At 42.2% G+C, this 16,158-nt stretch overlaps 1 protein-coding gene across 1 annotated transcript in view; it reads right to left on the bottom strand.

The window, feature by feature from the left end:
• Window positions 1-4,411: 4,411 nt before the first annotated feature.
• Window positions 4,412-16,158, bottom strand: part of PECR (peroxisomal trans-2-enoyl-CoA reductase) — a 124,120-nt gene continuing 112,373 nt past the window's right edge. The window contains exons 7-8 of the mRNA XM_053698103.1: window positions 5,130-5,241; window positions 4,412-4,761 (exon numbers count right to left, since the gene is read on the bottom strand). Of these exons, the coding sequence (XP_053554078.1) occupies window positions 4,673-4,761; window positions 5,130-5,241 (201 nt within the window). The 3' untranslated portion in view covers window positions 4,412-4,672. The remainder of the gene's footprint in view (window positions 4,762-5,129; window positions 5,242-16,158) is intronic.

Below are 16,158 nucleotides of genomic sequence, written 5' to 3' on the forward strand. Positions count from 1 at the left end.
ATAGGAAAAGCTTCTGGGAGCCCCGGCACCTCTAGGAACTTGTCCATTTTACATAGTTTCTCTGGGATGACCAACTTGTCACAATCATCCAGAGTGGATAATACCTCCTTAAGCAGAATGCGGAGATGTTCCAACTTAAATTTAAAAGCAATCACATCAGGTTCAGCTTGTTGAGAAATGTGCCCTGAATCAGTAATTTCTCCCTCAGACAAAACCTCCCTGGCCCCATCAGACTGAGTTAGAGGCCCTTCAGAAATATTAATATCAGCGTCGTCATGCTCTTCAGTATCTAAAACAGAGCAGTCGCGCTTACGCTGATAAGTGTTCATTTTGGCTAAAATGTTTTTGACAGAATTATCCATTACAGCCGTTAATTGTTGCATAGTAAGGAGTATTGGCGCGCTAGATGTACTAGGGGCCTCCTGAGTGGGCAAGACTCGTGTAGACGAAGGAGGGAATGATGCAGTACCATGCTTACTCCCCTCACTTGAGGAATCATCTTGGGCATCATTGTCATTGTCACATAAATCACATTTATTTAAATGAATAGGAATTCTGGCTTCCCCACATTCAGAACACAGTCTATCTGGTAGTTCAGACATGTTAAACAGGCATAAACTTGATAACAAAGTACAAAAAACGTTTTAAAATAAAACCGTTACTGTCACTTTAAATTTTAAACTGAACACACTTTTTTACTGCAAATGCGAAAAAACATGAAGGAATTGTTCAAAATTCACCAAATTTTCACCACAGTGTCTTAAAGCCTTAAAAGTATTGCACACCAAATTTGGAAGCTTTAACCCTTAAAATAACGGAACCGGAGCCGTTTTGAACTTTAACCCCTTTACAGTCCCTGGTATCTGCTTTGCTGAGACCCAACCAAGCCCCAAGGGGAATACGATACCAAATGACGCCTTCAGAAAGTCTTTTCTAAGTATCCGAGCTCCTCTCACATGCGACTGCATGCCATGCCTCTCAAAAACAAGTGCGCAACACCGGCGCGAAAATGAGGCTCTGCCTATGCTTTGGGAAAGCCCCTAAAGAATAAGGTGTCTAAAACAGTGCCTGCCGATATTATTATATCAAAATACCCAGATAAAATGATTCCTCAAGGCTAAATATGTGTTAATAATCAATCGATTTAGCCCAAAAAAAGTCTACAGTCTTAATAAGCCCTTTTTGAAGCCCTTATTTACAATCGTAATAAACATGGCTTACCGGATCCCATAGGGAAAATGACAGCTTCCAGCATTACATCGTCTTGTTAGAATGTGTCATACCTCAAGCAGCAAGAGACTGCTCACTGTTCCCCCAACTGAAGTTAATTGCTCTCAACAGTCCTGTGTGGAACAGCCATGGATTTTAGTGACGGTTGCTAAAATCATTTTCCTCATACAAACAGAAATCTTCATCTCTTTTCTGTTTCTGAGTAAATAGTACATACCAGCACTATTTCAAAATAACAAACTCTTGATTGAATAATAAAAACTACAGTTAAACACTAAAAAACTCTAAGCCATCTCCGTGGAGATGTTGCCTGTACAACGGCAAAGAGAATGACTGGGGTAGGCGGAGCCTAGGAGGGATCATGTGACCAGCTTTGCTGGGCTCTTTGCCATTTCCTGTTGGGGAAGAGAATATCCCACAAGTAAGGATGACGCCGTGGACCGGACACACCTATGTTGGAGAAATCCCGCTTAGCTAAAATCAAGCGTTCAATCTCCAAGCGGTAGTCTTCACAAAGGTAGAGACAACATCTCTACTAGATCTGCATACCAGATCCTGCAAGGCCACACAGGAGCTATTAGAATCACTGATGCTCTCTCTCCTGCTTGATGCGAGCGATGACTCGCGGAAGGAGCGCAAACGGAGGAAAGAGATATGCCAACCTGAAGTTCCAAGGAACTGCCAGAGCATCTATCAGAAAGGCTTGAGGATCTCTTGATCACGAACCGTACTTTGTGAGCTTGGTGTTCTGACGAGACGCCATCAGATCCAATTCTGGTAACCCCCATTTGGTTGTTAACCAGCAAAACACTTCCGGATGGAGTTCCCACTCCTCAGGATGAATAGTTTGTCTGCTCAGAAAATCCGCCTCCCAATTATCCACTCCTGGAATGTGGATGGCAGATAGACAGCAATTGTGAGCCTCCATCCACTGTATGATCCGTGCCACCTCCTTCATGGCTAAGGAACTCTGAGTTCCCCCTTGGCAGTTGATGTAGGCCACTGAGGTTATGTTGTCCGTCTGGAACCTGATAGCCCGGGCTAGGGCCAGCTGAGGCCAAGCCATCAAAGCATTAAAGATTGCTCTCAACTCCAGAATGTTTATGGGGAGAGCAGATTCCTTCTGAGACCAAAGTCCCTGTGCCTTCAATGAGTCCCAGACTGCTCCCCAATCCAACAGGCTGGCATTCGTGGTTACAATTACCCAAGATGTTCTAGGAAAACACGTCCCCTGGGACAGATGTTCTTGCGACAGCCACAACGGTAGGGAGTCCCTTGTTTATTGATCCAGAACTATTCCCTGAGATAGATCTGTATAATCCCCATTCCACTGAGCGAGCATGCATAGCTGCAGAGGTCTCAAGTGGAACCGAGCAAACTGATTTATGTCCATGGAAGCCACCGTCAACCCGATTACCTCCATACATTGGGCCACTGACGGTCGAGCCGCTGACTGTAGAGACAGGCAAGCAGACAGTATCTTGGCTCTTCTGACCTTCGTCAGAAATATTTTCATAGATGGAGAATCTATAATGGTTACTAAGAAGGTTACTCTTGTAGTCGGAACAAGAGAACTTTTCTCCAGATTGATCTTCCAACCGTGGGAACGAAGAAACACCAACAAGACCATTGTATAAAATTTTGCTAGTTGCAAGGATGGCGCCTGAACCAGTATGTTGTCCAGATAAGGCGCCACTGAAATGCCCTGAGCCCGAATTACTGCCAATAGAGCTCCCAGGACCTTTGAGAAAATTCTGGAAGCTGTGGCAAGGCCAAATGGAAGCACTACAAATTGAAAATGTTAGTCTAGATAGGCAAACCTCAGATATTTGTGATGATCCCTGTGAATGGGAACGTGCAGGTACGCATCCTTCAGGTCTATGGTCGTCATGAATTGACCCTCTTGAATCAGGGGCAGAATGGAGCGAAAGGATGGCACTCTGAGGAATCTGTTTAGTAACTTTAGATCTAGAATGGGCCTAAAAGTTCCATCTTTTTTGGGAACCACAAACAGGTTTGAGTAAAACCTGAGACCCTGTTCCTGACTTGAAACAGGAACTATCACTCCCAAGCGGGAAAGGTCCTGTACACATTTTAAGAACGCCTCTCTTTTTATCTGGTCTACAGAAAATCTTGAGAGGTGGAACCTGCCCCTGGGAGGAAAAGTTTTGAACTCTAACTTGTACCCCTGGGAAACTATGTACACTGCCCACGGGTCTGGGACATTCCGTTCCCAAGTTTGCGAACTGAGTCTGCCCCCACTTGATACGATCCCGGATTGGGGGCAAACCCTTCATGCTGACTTGGATTCAGCTGCAGGCTTCTTGGATTGCTTACCTTGTTCCAAGACTGAACAGGCTTCCAAGAGTGCATGGATTGTTCCTGTTTGGTAGAGGCAGGGGAAGACTTACCTCTGAAGTTACGAAAGGAACGAAAATTAGTCTGACGTCCCTTCATTAGTGCCTTGAGTTGGGACTGGGTGGACCTTTACAGAGGATTTTATTATCTAAATACCCAAATGTTAGATAATTTTACAACAAGACTAAAATTAAATTCCATAAATTTGGGGAACATTGAAAGTGGAAGGTAGAAGAAGGGTGAAATAAAGCTTCTTGCCCTGGTTGAGAAGAGAGCATTTTTCTCCTAGTGATGCTTTAAATCCTCCTATATGATTCTGATAGTCCTATAAAGATGAAATATAATAGTGTAGATTGTACAAATAAAGTGGATAATCTAGGAAATGTGCTTACCAGCTTGTGTAGACGCGTTTCGGCCTGTCTTAAAAAAGGCCTTATACAGGCCGAAACGCGTCAACACAAGCTGGTAAGCACATTTCCTAGATTATCCACTTTATTTGTACAATCTACACTATTTAAAAAACTTGGCACTTTCACATGAAAATTGACATTCACTTTAAGCACCACCTTTCCCATAATAAAATATACTATCACACAGATTTGCAGAAAGCATTTGCAGAAAGCAGAGATCACTGCTTAAAAACTAACAATTTTACAATTAATGGAGGATCCTTCATCCTATTTCAGTAGATGAAAGGGATAAGCAACTAATTTGATTAACTCAGATCAAAGGCAAAAGACACAGAGTAATACCTTCAGCGAAATTTAGAAAGTCAACATTTTTAGTTAATTGGTGACCAAGTAGCCATTATCTGTGAAGCCCATGAGGTTTGAAGAACAGCAACTTTATTGCAGGCTGTATTTATCCATTAAAGCACAGTAGAACAGTTTATTTAATTATCTACAAATATTGATTTTTACAAAGCCAATACACTTTATTAGGAATCAAAAAATTATATACACTTTGAAAAACGTACATGTGTTTTACAATCGTAGCTTATGGCAAGAGATAAATTACTTAAAGATTATTTATTCATCAGCTACAGTTTTTGTTTCCAGTATGACTCTGGAATTCCAATGAAAAATTAAAGCTTTGGTGGAGGGATGATAGAAAACATCTTCTTTAAAGCTTTGGCGTTATCACTTTCAGGTGCCTCTGGCCATCGATTATGATCTAAAAAAAAAATGACAAGATATAAGGCGTAGGATAGTCAGTCTCTGAAGAAAATTGGCTTCCCACATTTACTTTAACAATATTCTAAAACTACATATTATACTGCATGAACTCCAAAAATAACTAGTCTATAAACTATGTTTATGATGTAATCAACAGCTATGAATAAAATGTAAAGCAATTTCACTTGCTGAAGCTAGGAACTATTTTCATAAAGGGTAGCAAAATGTCTTTCATTTTCTATCTGTAATTTTAGTAATATATGAGGCTTCTATAACGTAGGGTTAACCTCAAGAGACTTGAATAAAAGGTTTGATTAAAAAAAAAACAAGCTTATCCAGCTTTAGGTATTAAAAGTAGTTATTTACCTGGTACTTCCCAAGGAGACTGGTACAAGCTTTGGCCAGCATCAACCTTTACAGTCTCTCCTGTGATGTAAGAAGCAACAGGAGAGAGCAAAAAACAGACCATGGGCGAAATCTATAAAAAAACCACATTGTGTAATTTGTCTGCAGCCATACAGAGTACACATTTATATAAATACTAAGCTGTAATGACCCAGATAAGCATTGTAAAACTACAGCCTAGATTCATTAATGTGGTAACCGTTTCTCAAGTAGCAGAAACCTTTATTAACTATGTTATTCTCTGATCTTACAATACAATAGAAAAATGGAAATTAAATTGGAATATAAACGTATATATCTTGACATATATGCTAGCTAATACCAGGTGAGATCTCCCTCTAAAAAGGTAGCATGGACTAAAACTGACCACAAGGCAATATGGGTTACAGATCTCCTAGTATGTCCATCAAAGGATGGTGAGAAGGGATGGGACTCATGGAACTTATTAGCTACAGAAGTTTCTGCTGTATATAAATTTAATTTTTAGTTACCAGGTGAGACAAATACAAAGCAGTTGAAAAAGATGGCAGGGACTGAAACAAAAACCCCAATAAATATACAATAAATTATTTTTACCAAACATCTAGTCAAACTTAGAAGGGCAGATTGATCAAAATGCAATGTGTAGTGTGAGAAGCCCTCCAAAGGACAGCTTGAAAAATATTATTTTGTAGTACCCAAGATACTGACACAGCTGGAGTAAAATGTTCCCTGAGGTCATCAGCAACATGCAGGTTTCAGAGTTAATAAGCTTTGGATATTCACTGAGCATTCCTAGCTAAAAGGTGAATGAGATTAGACTAAGCACCCCGGATGTAAAGATAAAGGCCGAGGTTGCTAAGATCCCTGAGTTAGATGAGGTGATCTTGGAAGGAGCTAATGTGATGAAGCTAAAAGTTGATGTTTATTCCATTAAAAGAACACAATGAAAATACAATAAAATTCAATAAAAACAGATGATAAACACGGAACAAGCACAAGTATTTACAATTATGGATCCATAATATCTGTGTTCAAAGGTTAGACAAAAAATTATGAAAAAAATAATCAATGGGTGATGCAATGGATAACCTAAAATGGTGTGAATAAAAAATGATGCAGTGGATAACCTTAATAGGTGTAAATAAAAATGATGATGATAGTGGCAAAGTCCAACAATAATAATGTCCAAGTGAAAAGTGAGTGTCCAAATGATCAATCAGAAAGTCAATTTTGTGTGAATCAAAAAATAAAAAATACAAAAAAGCTCCAGTGTATGTGCACAGTGAGAAAAATGAAAAAATGACAAAAATCTAGAAAAAAGGTGTATAACAAGCCAAAAATGTTAAGTTTTGGGAATTGGCAAATGCTGAGTGACAGATTGATAGTAGTGGTCCTCCAATATAATCTTAGTGATGCTTTAAATCCTCCTATACGATTCTGATAGTCCTATAAAGATTAAATATAATAGTGTAGATTGTACAAAAGGAAATGTGCTTACCAGCTTGTGTTGACGCGTTTCGGCCTGTATAAGGCCTTTTTTAAGACAGGCCGAAACGCGTCTACACAAGCTGGTAAGCCCATTTCCTAGATTATCCACTTTATTTGTACAATCTACACTATTATATTTCATCTTTATAGGACTATCAGAATCATATAGGAGGATTTAAAGCATCACTAGGATTTTATTGGAGGACCACTACTATCAATCTGCCACTCAGAATTTGTATGCAGAAATAGCGCAATCTTGCTATTTTGAATGAGATCGCAGAAGAGAGAAGCCCATGACTGCAGCGAAATACAGGTTATATCGCTGGTCCTTAAGGGCATAACGACCAGCGTTGTACAGGGTACGGCGATGGTCGTTAAGGGATTAAAGTCATCCATATCTTTGAAGTATGAATCTTGCAGATTTGATAGAGAAGTGATTAATCCAAAATTATTAATTTTTTTTGTTTGTTGAAGAAGAAATGCCATGCCTTCTTCTGTGTTCAAAAATACAGAGTCAATAGTCTGTATTCAGAAAGGTAAAATAGAATGTTTCAACAATAAGCCTCAGAAACAGTGTGTGCCTACATGATACCTATCTTTCTTTCATGGTGGTGAGTCCACAATCCATTACTCCTGGGAATTACAAGCAAAAATTCCCAAATATCAAGAGCTCTATAAAACCCCACCCACCTTAATTGGACCTCAGTCTAACATATAGCCAAGCAAGATAGCTAGGAAAAGAAATAAAAGCAAAAAATTAAGAGTAAGGAAAAATTATGGTGTTCTTTCATACAGGTGGTGAGAGTCCACAATTCATTACTCTTGGGAAATAATAACCAAGCAGTGGAGTCCACAGTGGAGTCCACAAGTAATAAACTAACATAAAGGGTGGGATTTAAGAAACATCGTTTTTCACTAAAAAAAACTAAATCCACAACCCCAAAAGAACCCTAAAAAAGTGCAAAAACCATACAATGAAAAAATAACCAACAGGCAAACAATCATCCTAAGACAACTACCTGAAGGACTTTCCTACCAAAGGCTACTTCAGGAGAAGCAAAAACAAAAAATGGTAGAATTTAAAAAAACATAGCTGCCTTGGAAATTTGGACAACAGAAGCAGCATTCCAAAAAAGACATGAAAAACATTGGAGATGCGCATAGCAGGAGGAAGGTCAAGAGCGTAGGCCACAGGATTAACCCGTCTGAGTATTCGAAAAGGACCAACATAACGGGGAGCCAATTTATTAGAAGGCACACGAAGGTTCAAGTTGCGGGAGGACAGCCAAATTCTCTCACCAACCTGGTAGGAAGGTGCGGGCAAACGCCTACGATCAGCCTGGAACTTTTGGCGCTGCATAGAACGATGAAGGCAATCCTGAATCTGCACCCACGTGGAACGGAGTTGCCGGAGATGCTCCTCCAAAGCCGGAATACCCCGAGACATGAATGAATCGGGCAACAAAGATGGTTGAAACCCATAATTCGCCATGAACGGGGATATCTTAGAGGAAGCATTAATAGCACTATTACGAGCAAACTCTGCCCAAGGTAACAGTTCAGACAAATTATTGTGGTGATCTGAGACATAGCAACAGAGGAACTGTTCCAGAGCTTGATTCGACCGTTCCGCAGCCCCATTGGATTGAGGGTGATATGCCGAGGAGAAGTAAAGCTGGATGCCCATTTGAGGACAAAAGGAACGCCAAAATCTGGAGACAAACTGGCTACCCCGGTCCGACACTATCTCCTTGGGTAACCCATGTAAACGGAAGACCTCACGGGCAAAAATTGAAGCAAGCTCCTGAGTGGTAGGCAGCTTAATCAAGGGAATGCAATGTGACATTTTAGAAAAACGGTCAACCACCATAAGGATAACAGTATTGACATTGGAAACAGGGAGTTCGACAATGAAGTCCATGGAAAGATGTGTCCAAGGACGCTCACCATTAGCAATAGTTTGAAGAAGACCCACAGGAAGACATCGAGGAGTCTTATTCTGTGCACAAACTGAGCAGGAGGCAACATACGCGGCAACATCAGAACGAAGACCTGGCCACCAGAATTGTTGAGTGACAGACCAAATCATTTGGCTCTTGCCTGGGTGACCTGCGGCTTTAGGACAGTGGTAAGTGTGCAAAAGTTTAGTTCAAAGATTCTCAGGAACAAAAAACACTTACCACTAGATTTCTCTGGAGGTGCATTGGTTTGTGCAGCCAGGATCTCCTCCCCCAAGGGAGAAGTCAAATTAGTACGTATGGTAGCCAAAATATGGTCAGGAGGTATAACTGGAGTAGGTACAGACGCCTCCTTGGACAGAGGCGAAAATTGTCGAGAGAGGACATTAGCCCTAACATTCTTACTACCAGGCAGGTAGGAGACCGCATAATTAAAACGAGACAAAAATAGCGCCCATCTGGCCTGTCGGGGCGACAAACGTTTTGCTTCAGATAGATAAGTTAAATTCTTGTGGTCAGTAAGAATGAGCACTGGCACGCTAGTACCCTCGAGAAGATGCCTCCATTCCTTAAGTGCCAAAATTATGGCCAGTAATTCCCTGTCGCCAATTTCATAATTGCACTCCGCTGGAGACAATTTCTTAGAGAAGAAACCACACGGATGCAAGGAACCGTCAGGCGTAGGACGTTGAGACAAGAGGCCACCTACTCCAGTCTCAGACGCATCAACCTCAAGAACGAAAGGCAGGACAGGGTTAGGATGAGCCAAAACTGGAGCGGCAGCAAAGGCAGTCTTAAGACTATCAAAGGCATTAATGGCAGTAGGTAACTAATGGAGTGGGTCATTCTCTTTACGGGTCATGTCTGTGATGGGTTTGACCAAGGAAGAAAAGTTTTTAATAAACTTTCTATAGTAATTGGCAAACCCCAAAAAACGTTGAATAGGCGAGGCCACTGCAGAACTGCAGATAACTTGTCAGGATCCATGGAGAACCCTGCAACAGAGATAACATAGGAAGGTTACTTGAGTCTGATGGAACTCACATTTATCGAGTTTACAAAACAGGCCATTCTCACGTAGTCTCTGAAGAACCCGTGTAACATCAGAACGATGAGCCTCAAGTGTGGGTGAGGGTATGAGGATGTCGTCTAAGTACACCACAACACACTGTTGCAACATATCTCGTAGGACATCATTAATAATTTACTAAAAACAGCAGGAGCATTACATAGGCCAAAGGGCATTGCAAGATATGCCCGCTCCTGGTGTTAAATGCCGTTTTCCATTTGTGGCCCTTCTTAATCCTAACGAGATTGTATGCTCCTCACAAATCAAGTTTAGTAAAGACCATAGCTCCCTTGAGGCGGTCAAAGAGTTCCATAATAAGCGGAATAGGGTAAGCATTCTTAATGGTAAGACGATTAAGACCCCTATAATCGATACATGGTCTTAACTTGCCACCCTTTTTCTTCACAAAGAAGAAGCCAGCCCCTGCAGGAGAACAGGATTTGCGGATGATCCCCCGCGACAGAGCATCGGCAACATACTACTCCATAGCACAATTCTCTGCAACAGACAGAGGGTACACCCAGCTCCGAGGAGGAATGGCTCCGGGTTGCAGGTCTATGGCACAATCGTAAGACCGGTGAGGAGGCAACGCACCTTGTCAAACACGTCTAAGAACTCTCGGTACTCCTCTGGCAATTGAGAAACCAAAGAAGTGCACAAGACTTTAACTGGTTTCCGAAGACAAGTAGAAAAACATTGCGGGGACCACAACAAAATTTCAGACCTGCACCAGTCGAGACTGGGATTGTGCTTTTGGAGCCAGGGATAACCCAGAACAACCGGAAAATGCGAAGAGTTTATCACCTGGAACTGGAGGGTTTCAAAATGGAGAGCCCCAACAGCCATGGACAACGGAGCAGTTTTGTGAGTAACGAGTGCGGGCTGAAGGGGCCTGCCATCAATGGCCTCAATAGCAAGCGGAACAGACCGAGGCAAAACAGGAATTGAGTGCTTTGATACAAAAGCACTGTCAATGAAATAGCCCGCAGCACCGGAGTCAACAAGAGCCTGGGTGACTATGGAGGAGTCCACCCAGGAAAGGACAACCGTGACCAAAGGTTTCTCCTTAAGCAGTTCCGGGGACAGGGATAAACCACCCAAGGTCTGCCCCCGACAGGACCTTAGGTGTGAGCGTTTCCCGGCCGTGTAGGACTAGACTTCAAAAGGTGACCCTGTAACCCACAATAGAGGCAGAGCCCCTACCTCCTCCTATAGGCCCTCTCTGCCGCGGGGAGACACGTGAATCCCAGCTGCATCAGCTCAGCAGTACCTGGTGACTCGGGACAAGGAGGCATGGGAGGAGAGGGAGGCATGGGTGGAAACGAACACATAGGAGACAACAGAACAGGAGGCTTCCGCAAGCGCTCCTTGAAAGAGGACCTCTCTCTGAGTCTGATGTCAATTAGGATCAAAAAAGACACCAATGCCTCGAGATCCTCTGGTAAATCTCTGGCATCAACTTCGTCTTTAATCGCATCAGAGAGCCCATGAAATAAGGCGGCAACAAGGGCTTCATTGTTCCAACCTACCTCTGCGGCAAGCGTACAGAACTCAATAGCATACTGAGCAACAGATCTTGTACCTTGCTGAATGGACATGAGTCGTTTAGCAGCAGAGGAGGAGCGAGCCGGAACATCAAATACCCTTCGAAAGGAGGCCACAAATTCAGGGTAATTTGAAATCACAGGTTTATTAGTCTCCCACAAGAGATTAGCCCAGGCAAGAGCTGTGTCAGAGAGTAACAAGATGAGAAATCCCACCTTAGCTCTGTCAGAGGGAAATGCCTGAGGTAACATCTCAAAGTAAATGCCCACCTGGTTCAAAAACCCTCTGCACTGAATAGGATCGCCTCCATATCGCTGAGGTAGAGGTGCAGAACCAGACATGCTCCTGTTAGGCATAGGTGCAGTAGCGGAAACAGGAGCAGCCATAACTTGCGGGACAATTTGGTCCAAATGAGCAGTGCGAGTCAGCAGGGTTTGCAAGGCTAGTGCAAATTGATCCAAGCAGTGATCCTATACATCCATCCTGGAAATGATGGCAGGTAAAGGTGGATAATTAGCACCATCAGGATTCATGGCCTTTGCGTAATGTCAGGGTGCCAGGAATCAGGCTGAGACGAGAAGTGCAAAAATAATCACATCTTTATTAATAGCAAAAAATAATAAAAAGTCCACAAGTCAAATAACAAGCCAGGAGTCAAAACCAGAGCTGGTAGTCAGATGAGCCGAGTCAGGAGCCAAAGCGAATAGTCAGACGAGCCGGAATCAGGAACAAGGAAAACAGCAGAGTCAGGAACAAGCCAGAGATCAGGAACCAGGAAGGACGTCAGGCAGCCAGGTAATACACAGGAACTCTCACAAACAGGTCTGAGACAACGCAAAGGAAAAGCATACTGAACAGAGGCCCTTTAAATAATAAGTGATGACATCACAATTCTGAGACTGCATCCTGTCTCATATGGATGATGCACACCAGTCTGGCCACAAAAGGAAGTGCAGGAAATGAGCAGCATCCCCAACAATGCACCATAGTCAGGAAGAGAGGTAAGTAAAATGGCTGCCAGCAGCACATGGCAAACACAACAGGGAAAAAACCCTGACAAAACTATAGCAGAATTAATAATACAGGGAGTGCAGAATTATTAGGCAAGTTGTATTTTTGAGGATTAATTTTATTATTGAACAACAACCATGTTCTCAATTAACCCAAAAAACTCATTAATATCAAAGCTGAATAGTTTTGGAAGTAGTTTTTAGTTTGTTTTTAGTTATAGCTATTTTAGGGGGATATCTGTGTGTGCAGGTGACTATTACTGTGCATAATTATTAGGTAACTTATCAAAAAACAAATATATACCCATTTCAATTATTTATTTTTACCAGTGAAACCAATATAACATCTCAACATTCACAAATATACATTTCTGACATTCAAAAACAAAACAAAAACAAATCAGTGACCAATATAGCCACCTTTCTTTGCAAGGACACTCAAAAGCCTGCCATCCATGGATTCTGTCAGTGTTTTGATCTGTTCACCATCAACATTGCGTGCAGCAGCAACCACAGCCTCCCAGACACTGTTCAGAGAGGTGTACTGTTTTCCCTCCTTGTAAATCTCACATTTGATGATGGACCACAGGTTCTCAATGGGGTTCAGATCAGGTGAACAAGGAGGCCATGTCATTAGATTTTCTTTTTATACCCTTTCTTGCCAGCCATGCTGTTGAGTACTTGGACGCGTGTGATGGAGCATTGTCCTGCATGAAAATCATGTTTTTCTTGAAGGATGCAGACTTCTTCCTGTACCACTGCTTGAAGAAGGTGTCTTCCAGAAACTGGCAGTAGGACTGGGAGTTGAGCTTGACTCCATCCTCAACCCGAAAAGGCCCCACAAGCTCATCTTTGATGATACCAGCCCAAACCAGTACTCCACCTCCACCTTGCTGGCGTCTGAGTCGGACTGGAGCTCTCTGCCCTTTACCAATCCAGCCACGGGCCCATCCATCTGGCCCATCAAGACTCACTCTCATTTCATCAGTCCATAAAACCTTAGAAAAATCAGTCTTGAGATATTTCTTGGCCCAGTCTTGACGTTTCAGCTTGTGTGTCTTGTTCAGTGGTGGTCGTCTTTCAGCCTTTCTTACCTTGGCCATGTCTCTGAGTATTGCACACCTTGTGATTTTGGGCACTCCAGTGATGTTGCAGCTCTGAAATATGGCCAAACTGGTGGCAAGTGGCATCTTGGCAGCTTCACGCTTGACTTTTCTCAGTTCATGGGCAGTTATTTTGCGCCTTGGTTTTTCCACACGCTTCTTGTGACCCTGTTGACTAATTTGAATGAAACGCTTGATTGTTCGATGATTACGCTTCAGAAGCTTTGCAATTTTAAGAGTGCTGCATCCCTCTGCAAGATATCTCACTATTTTTGACTTTTCTGAGCCTGTCAAGTCCTTCTTTTGACCCATTTTGCCAAAGGAAAGGAAGTTGCCTAATAATTATGCACACCTGATATAGGGTGTTGATGTCATTAGACCACACCCCTTCTCATTACAGAGATGCACATCACCTAATATGCTTAATTGGTAGTAGGCTTTCGAGCCTATACAGCTTGGAGTAAGACAACATGCATAAAGAGGATGATGTGGTCAAAATACTCATTTGCCTAATAATTCTGCACTCCCTGTACTTTGATGCCATAACAGCAAATTTCTGTCAACTAGAATTGTTTTCTTTTCTAGTGCTTTATCTTCTAATACATAGGCTCAAAAGAGATGCCTACAAAACCCTCAAAACCAAAAAATTAATCCACAACCCAAAAAAAAAGAGAAAAGTTTATTTTCATTTTTGAAAGAAAAAACTTAAATCAAAAAGCAGAAGAATCAAACTGAAACAGCTGCCTGAAGAACGTTTCTACCAAAAACTGCTTCCGAAGAAGCAAATACATCAAAACGGTAGAATTTAGTAAATGTATGCAAAGAGGACCAAGTCGCCGCTTTGCAAATCTGATCAACTGAAGCTTCATTCTTAAAAGCCCACGAAGTGGAGACTGATCTAGTAGAATGAGCTGTAATTCTCTGAGGCAGGCCTGACCCGACTCCAAATAAGCTTGATGAATCAAAAGTTTCAACCAAGAAGCCAAGGAAATAGCAGAAGCCTTCTGACCTTTCCTAGGACCAGAAAATAAAACAAATAGACCTGAAATCTTTAGTAGCTTCCACATAATATTTCAATGCTCTTACCACATCCAAAGAATGTAAGAATCTCTCCAAAGAATTCTTAGGATTAGGACACAAGGAAGGGACAACAATTTCTCTACTAATGTTGTTAGAATTCACAACCTTAGGTAAAAATTGAAAAGAAGTCTGCAAAACTGCCTTATCCTGATGAAAAATCAGAAAAGGAGACTCACAAGAAAAAGCAGAGAGCTCAGAAACTCTTCTAGCAGAAGAGATAGCCAAAAGGAACAACACTTTCCAGGAAAGTAGTTAAATGTCCAAAGAATGCATAGGCTCAAATGGAGGAGCCTGTAAAGCCTTCAGAACCAAATTAAGACTCCAAGGAGGAGAAATGTATTTAATGACAGGCTTAATACGAACTAAAGCCTGTACAAAACAGTGAATATCAGAAAGTATAGCAATCTTTCTGTGAAATAAAACAGAAAGAGCGGAGATTTGTCCTTTCAAGGAACTTGCAGACAAACCCTTATCCAAACCATCTTGAAGGAACTGTAAAATTCTAGGAATTCTAAAAGAATGCCAGGAGAATTTATGAGAAGAACACCATGAAATGTAAGTCTTCCAAACTCTATAATAAATCTTTCTAGAGACAGATTTACGAGCTTGTAACATAGTATTAATCACTGAGTCAGAGAAACCTCTATGACTTAGAACTAAGCGTTCAATTTCCATACCTTCAAATTTAATGATTTGAGATCCTGATGGAAAAACGGACCTTGAGATAGTAGGTCCGGCCGTAACGGAAGTGGCCAAGGCGGGCAACTGGACATCCGAACCAGATCCCCATACCAAAACCTGTGTGGCCATGCTGGAGCCACCAGCAACACAAAAGACTGTTCCATGATGATTTTGGAGATCACTCTTGGAAGGAGAACTAGAGGCGGGAAGATGTAAGCAGGTTGATAACACCAAGGAAGTGTCAGCGCATCCACTGCTTCCGCCTGAACATCCCTGGACAGGTATCTGGGAAGTTTCTTGTTTAGATGAGAGGCCATCAGATCTATCTCTTGAAGCCCCCACATCTGAACAATCTGAGAAAACACATCTGGATGGAGAGACCTCTCCCCTGGATGTAAAGTCTGGCGGCTGAGATAATCCGCCTCCCAATTGTCTAGGCATGGGATATGCACCGCAGAGATTAGACAGGAGCTGGATTCCGCCCAGGCAAGTATCCGAGATACTTCTTTCATAGCTTGGGGACTGTGAGTCTCACCCTGATGCTTGACATAAGCCACAGTTGTGATATTGTCTGTCTGAAAACAAATGAACGGTTCTCTCTTTAGCAGAGGCAAGAACTGAAGAGCCCTGAGAATTGCACGGAGTTCTAAAATATTTATTGGTAATCTCGCCTCTTGAGATTTCCAAACCCCTTGTGCTGTCAGAGATCCCCAAACAGCTCCCCAACCTGAAAGACTCGCATCTGTTGTGATCACAGTCCAGGTTGGGCGAACAAAAGAGGCCCCTTGAACCAAACGATGGTGATCTATCCACCATGTCAGAGTGTGTTGTACATTGGGATTCAAGTATATTAATTGTAATATCTTTGTATAATCCCTGCACCATTGATTCAGCATACAAAGCTGTAGAGGTCTCATGTGAAAACGAGCAAAGGGGATCGCGTCCGATGCTGCAGTCATGAGACCTAAAACTTCCATGCACATAGCCACTGAAGGGAATGACTGAGAATGAAGGAGCCGGCATACTGCGACCAATTTTAAACGTCTCATGTCTGTTAGATTCAGTGTCCATGAC

The sequence above is a fragment of the Bombina bombina genome, chromosome 1 (assembly GCF_027579735.1).
Source record: "Bombina bombina isolate aBomBom1 chromosome 1, aBomBom1.pri, whole genome shotgun sequence".
In the NCBI taxonomy this organism is placed as follows: Eukaryota; Metazoa; Chordata; class Amphibia; order Anura; family Bombinatoridae; genus Bombina; species Bombina bombina.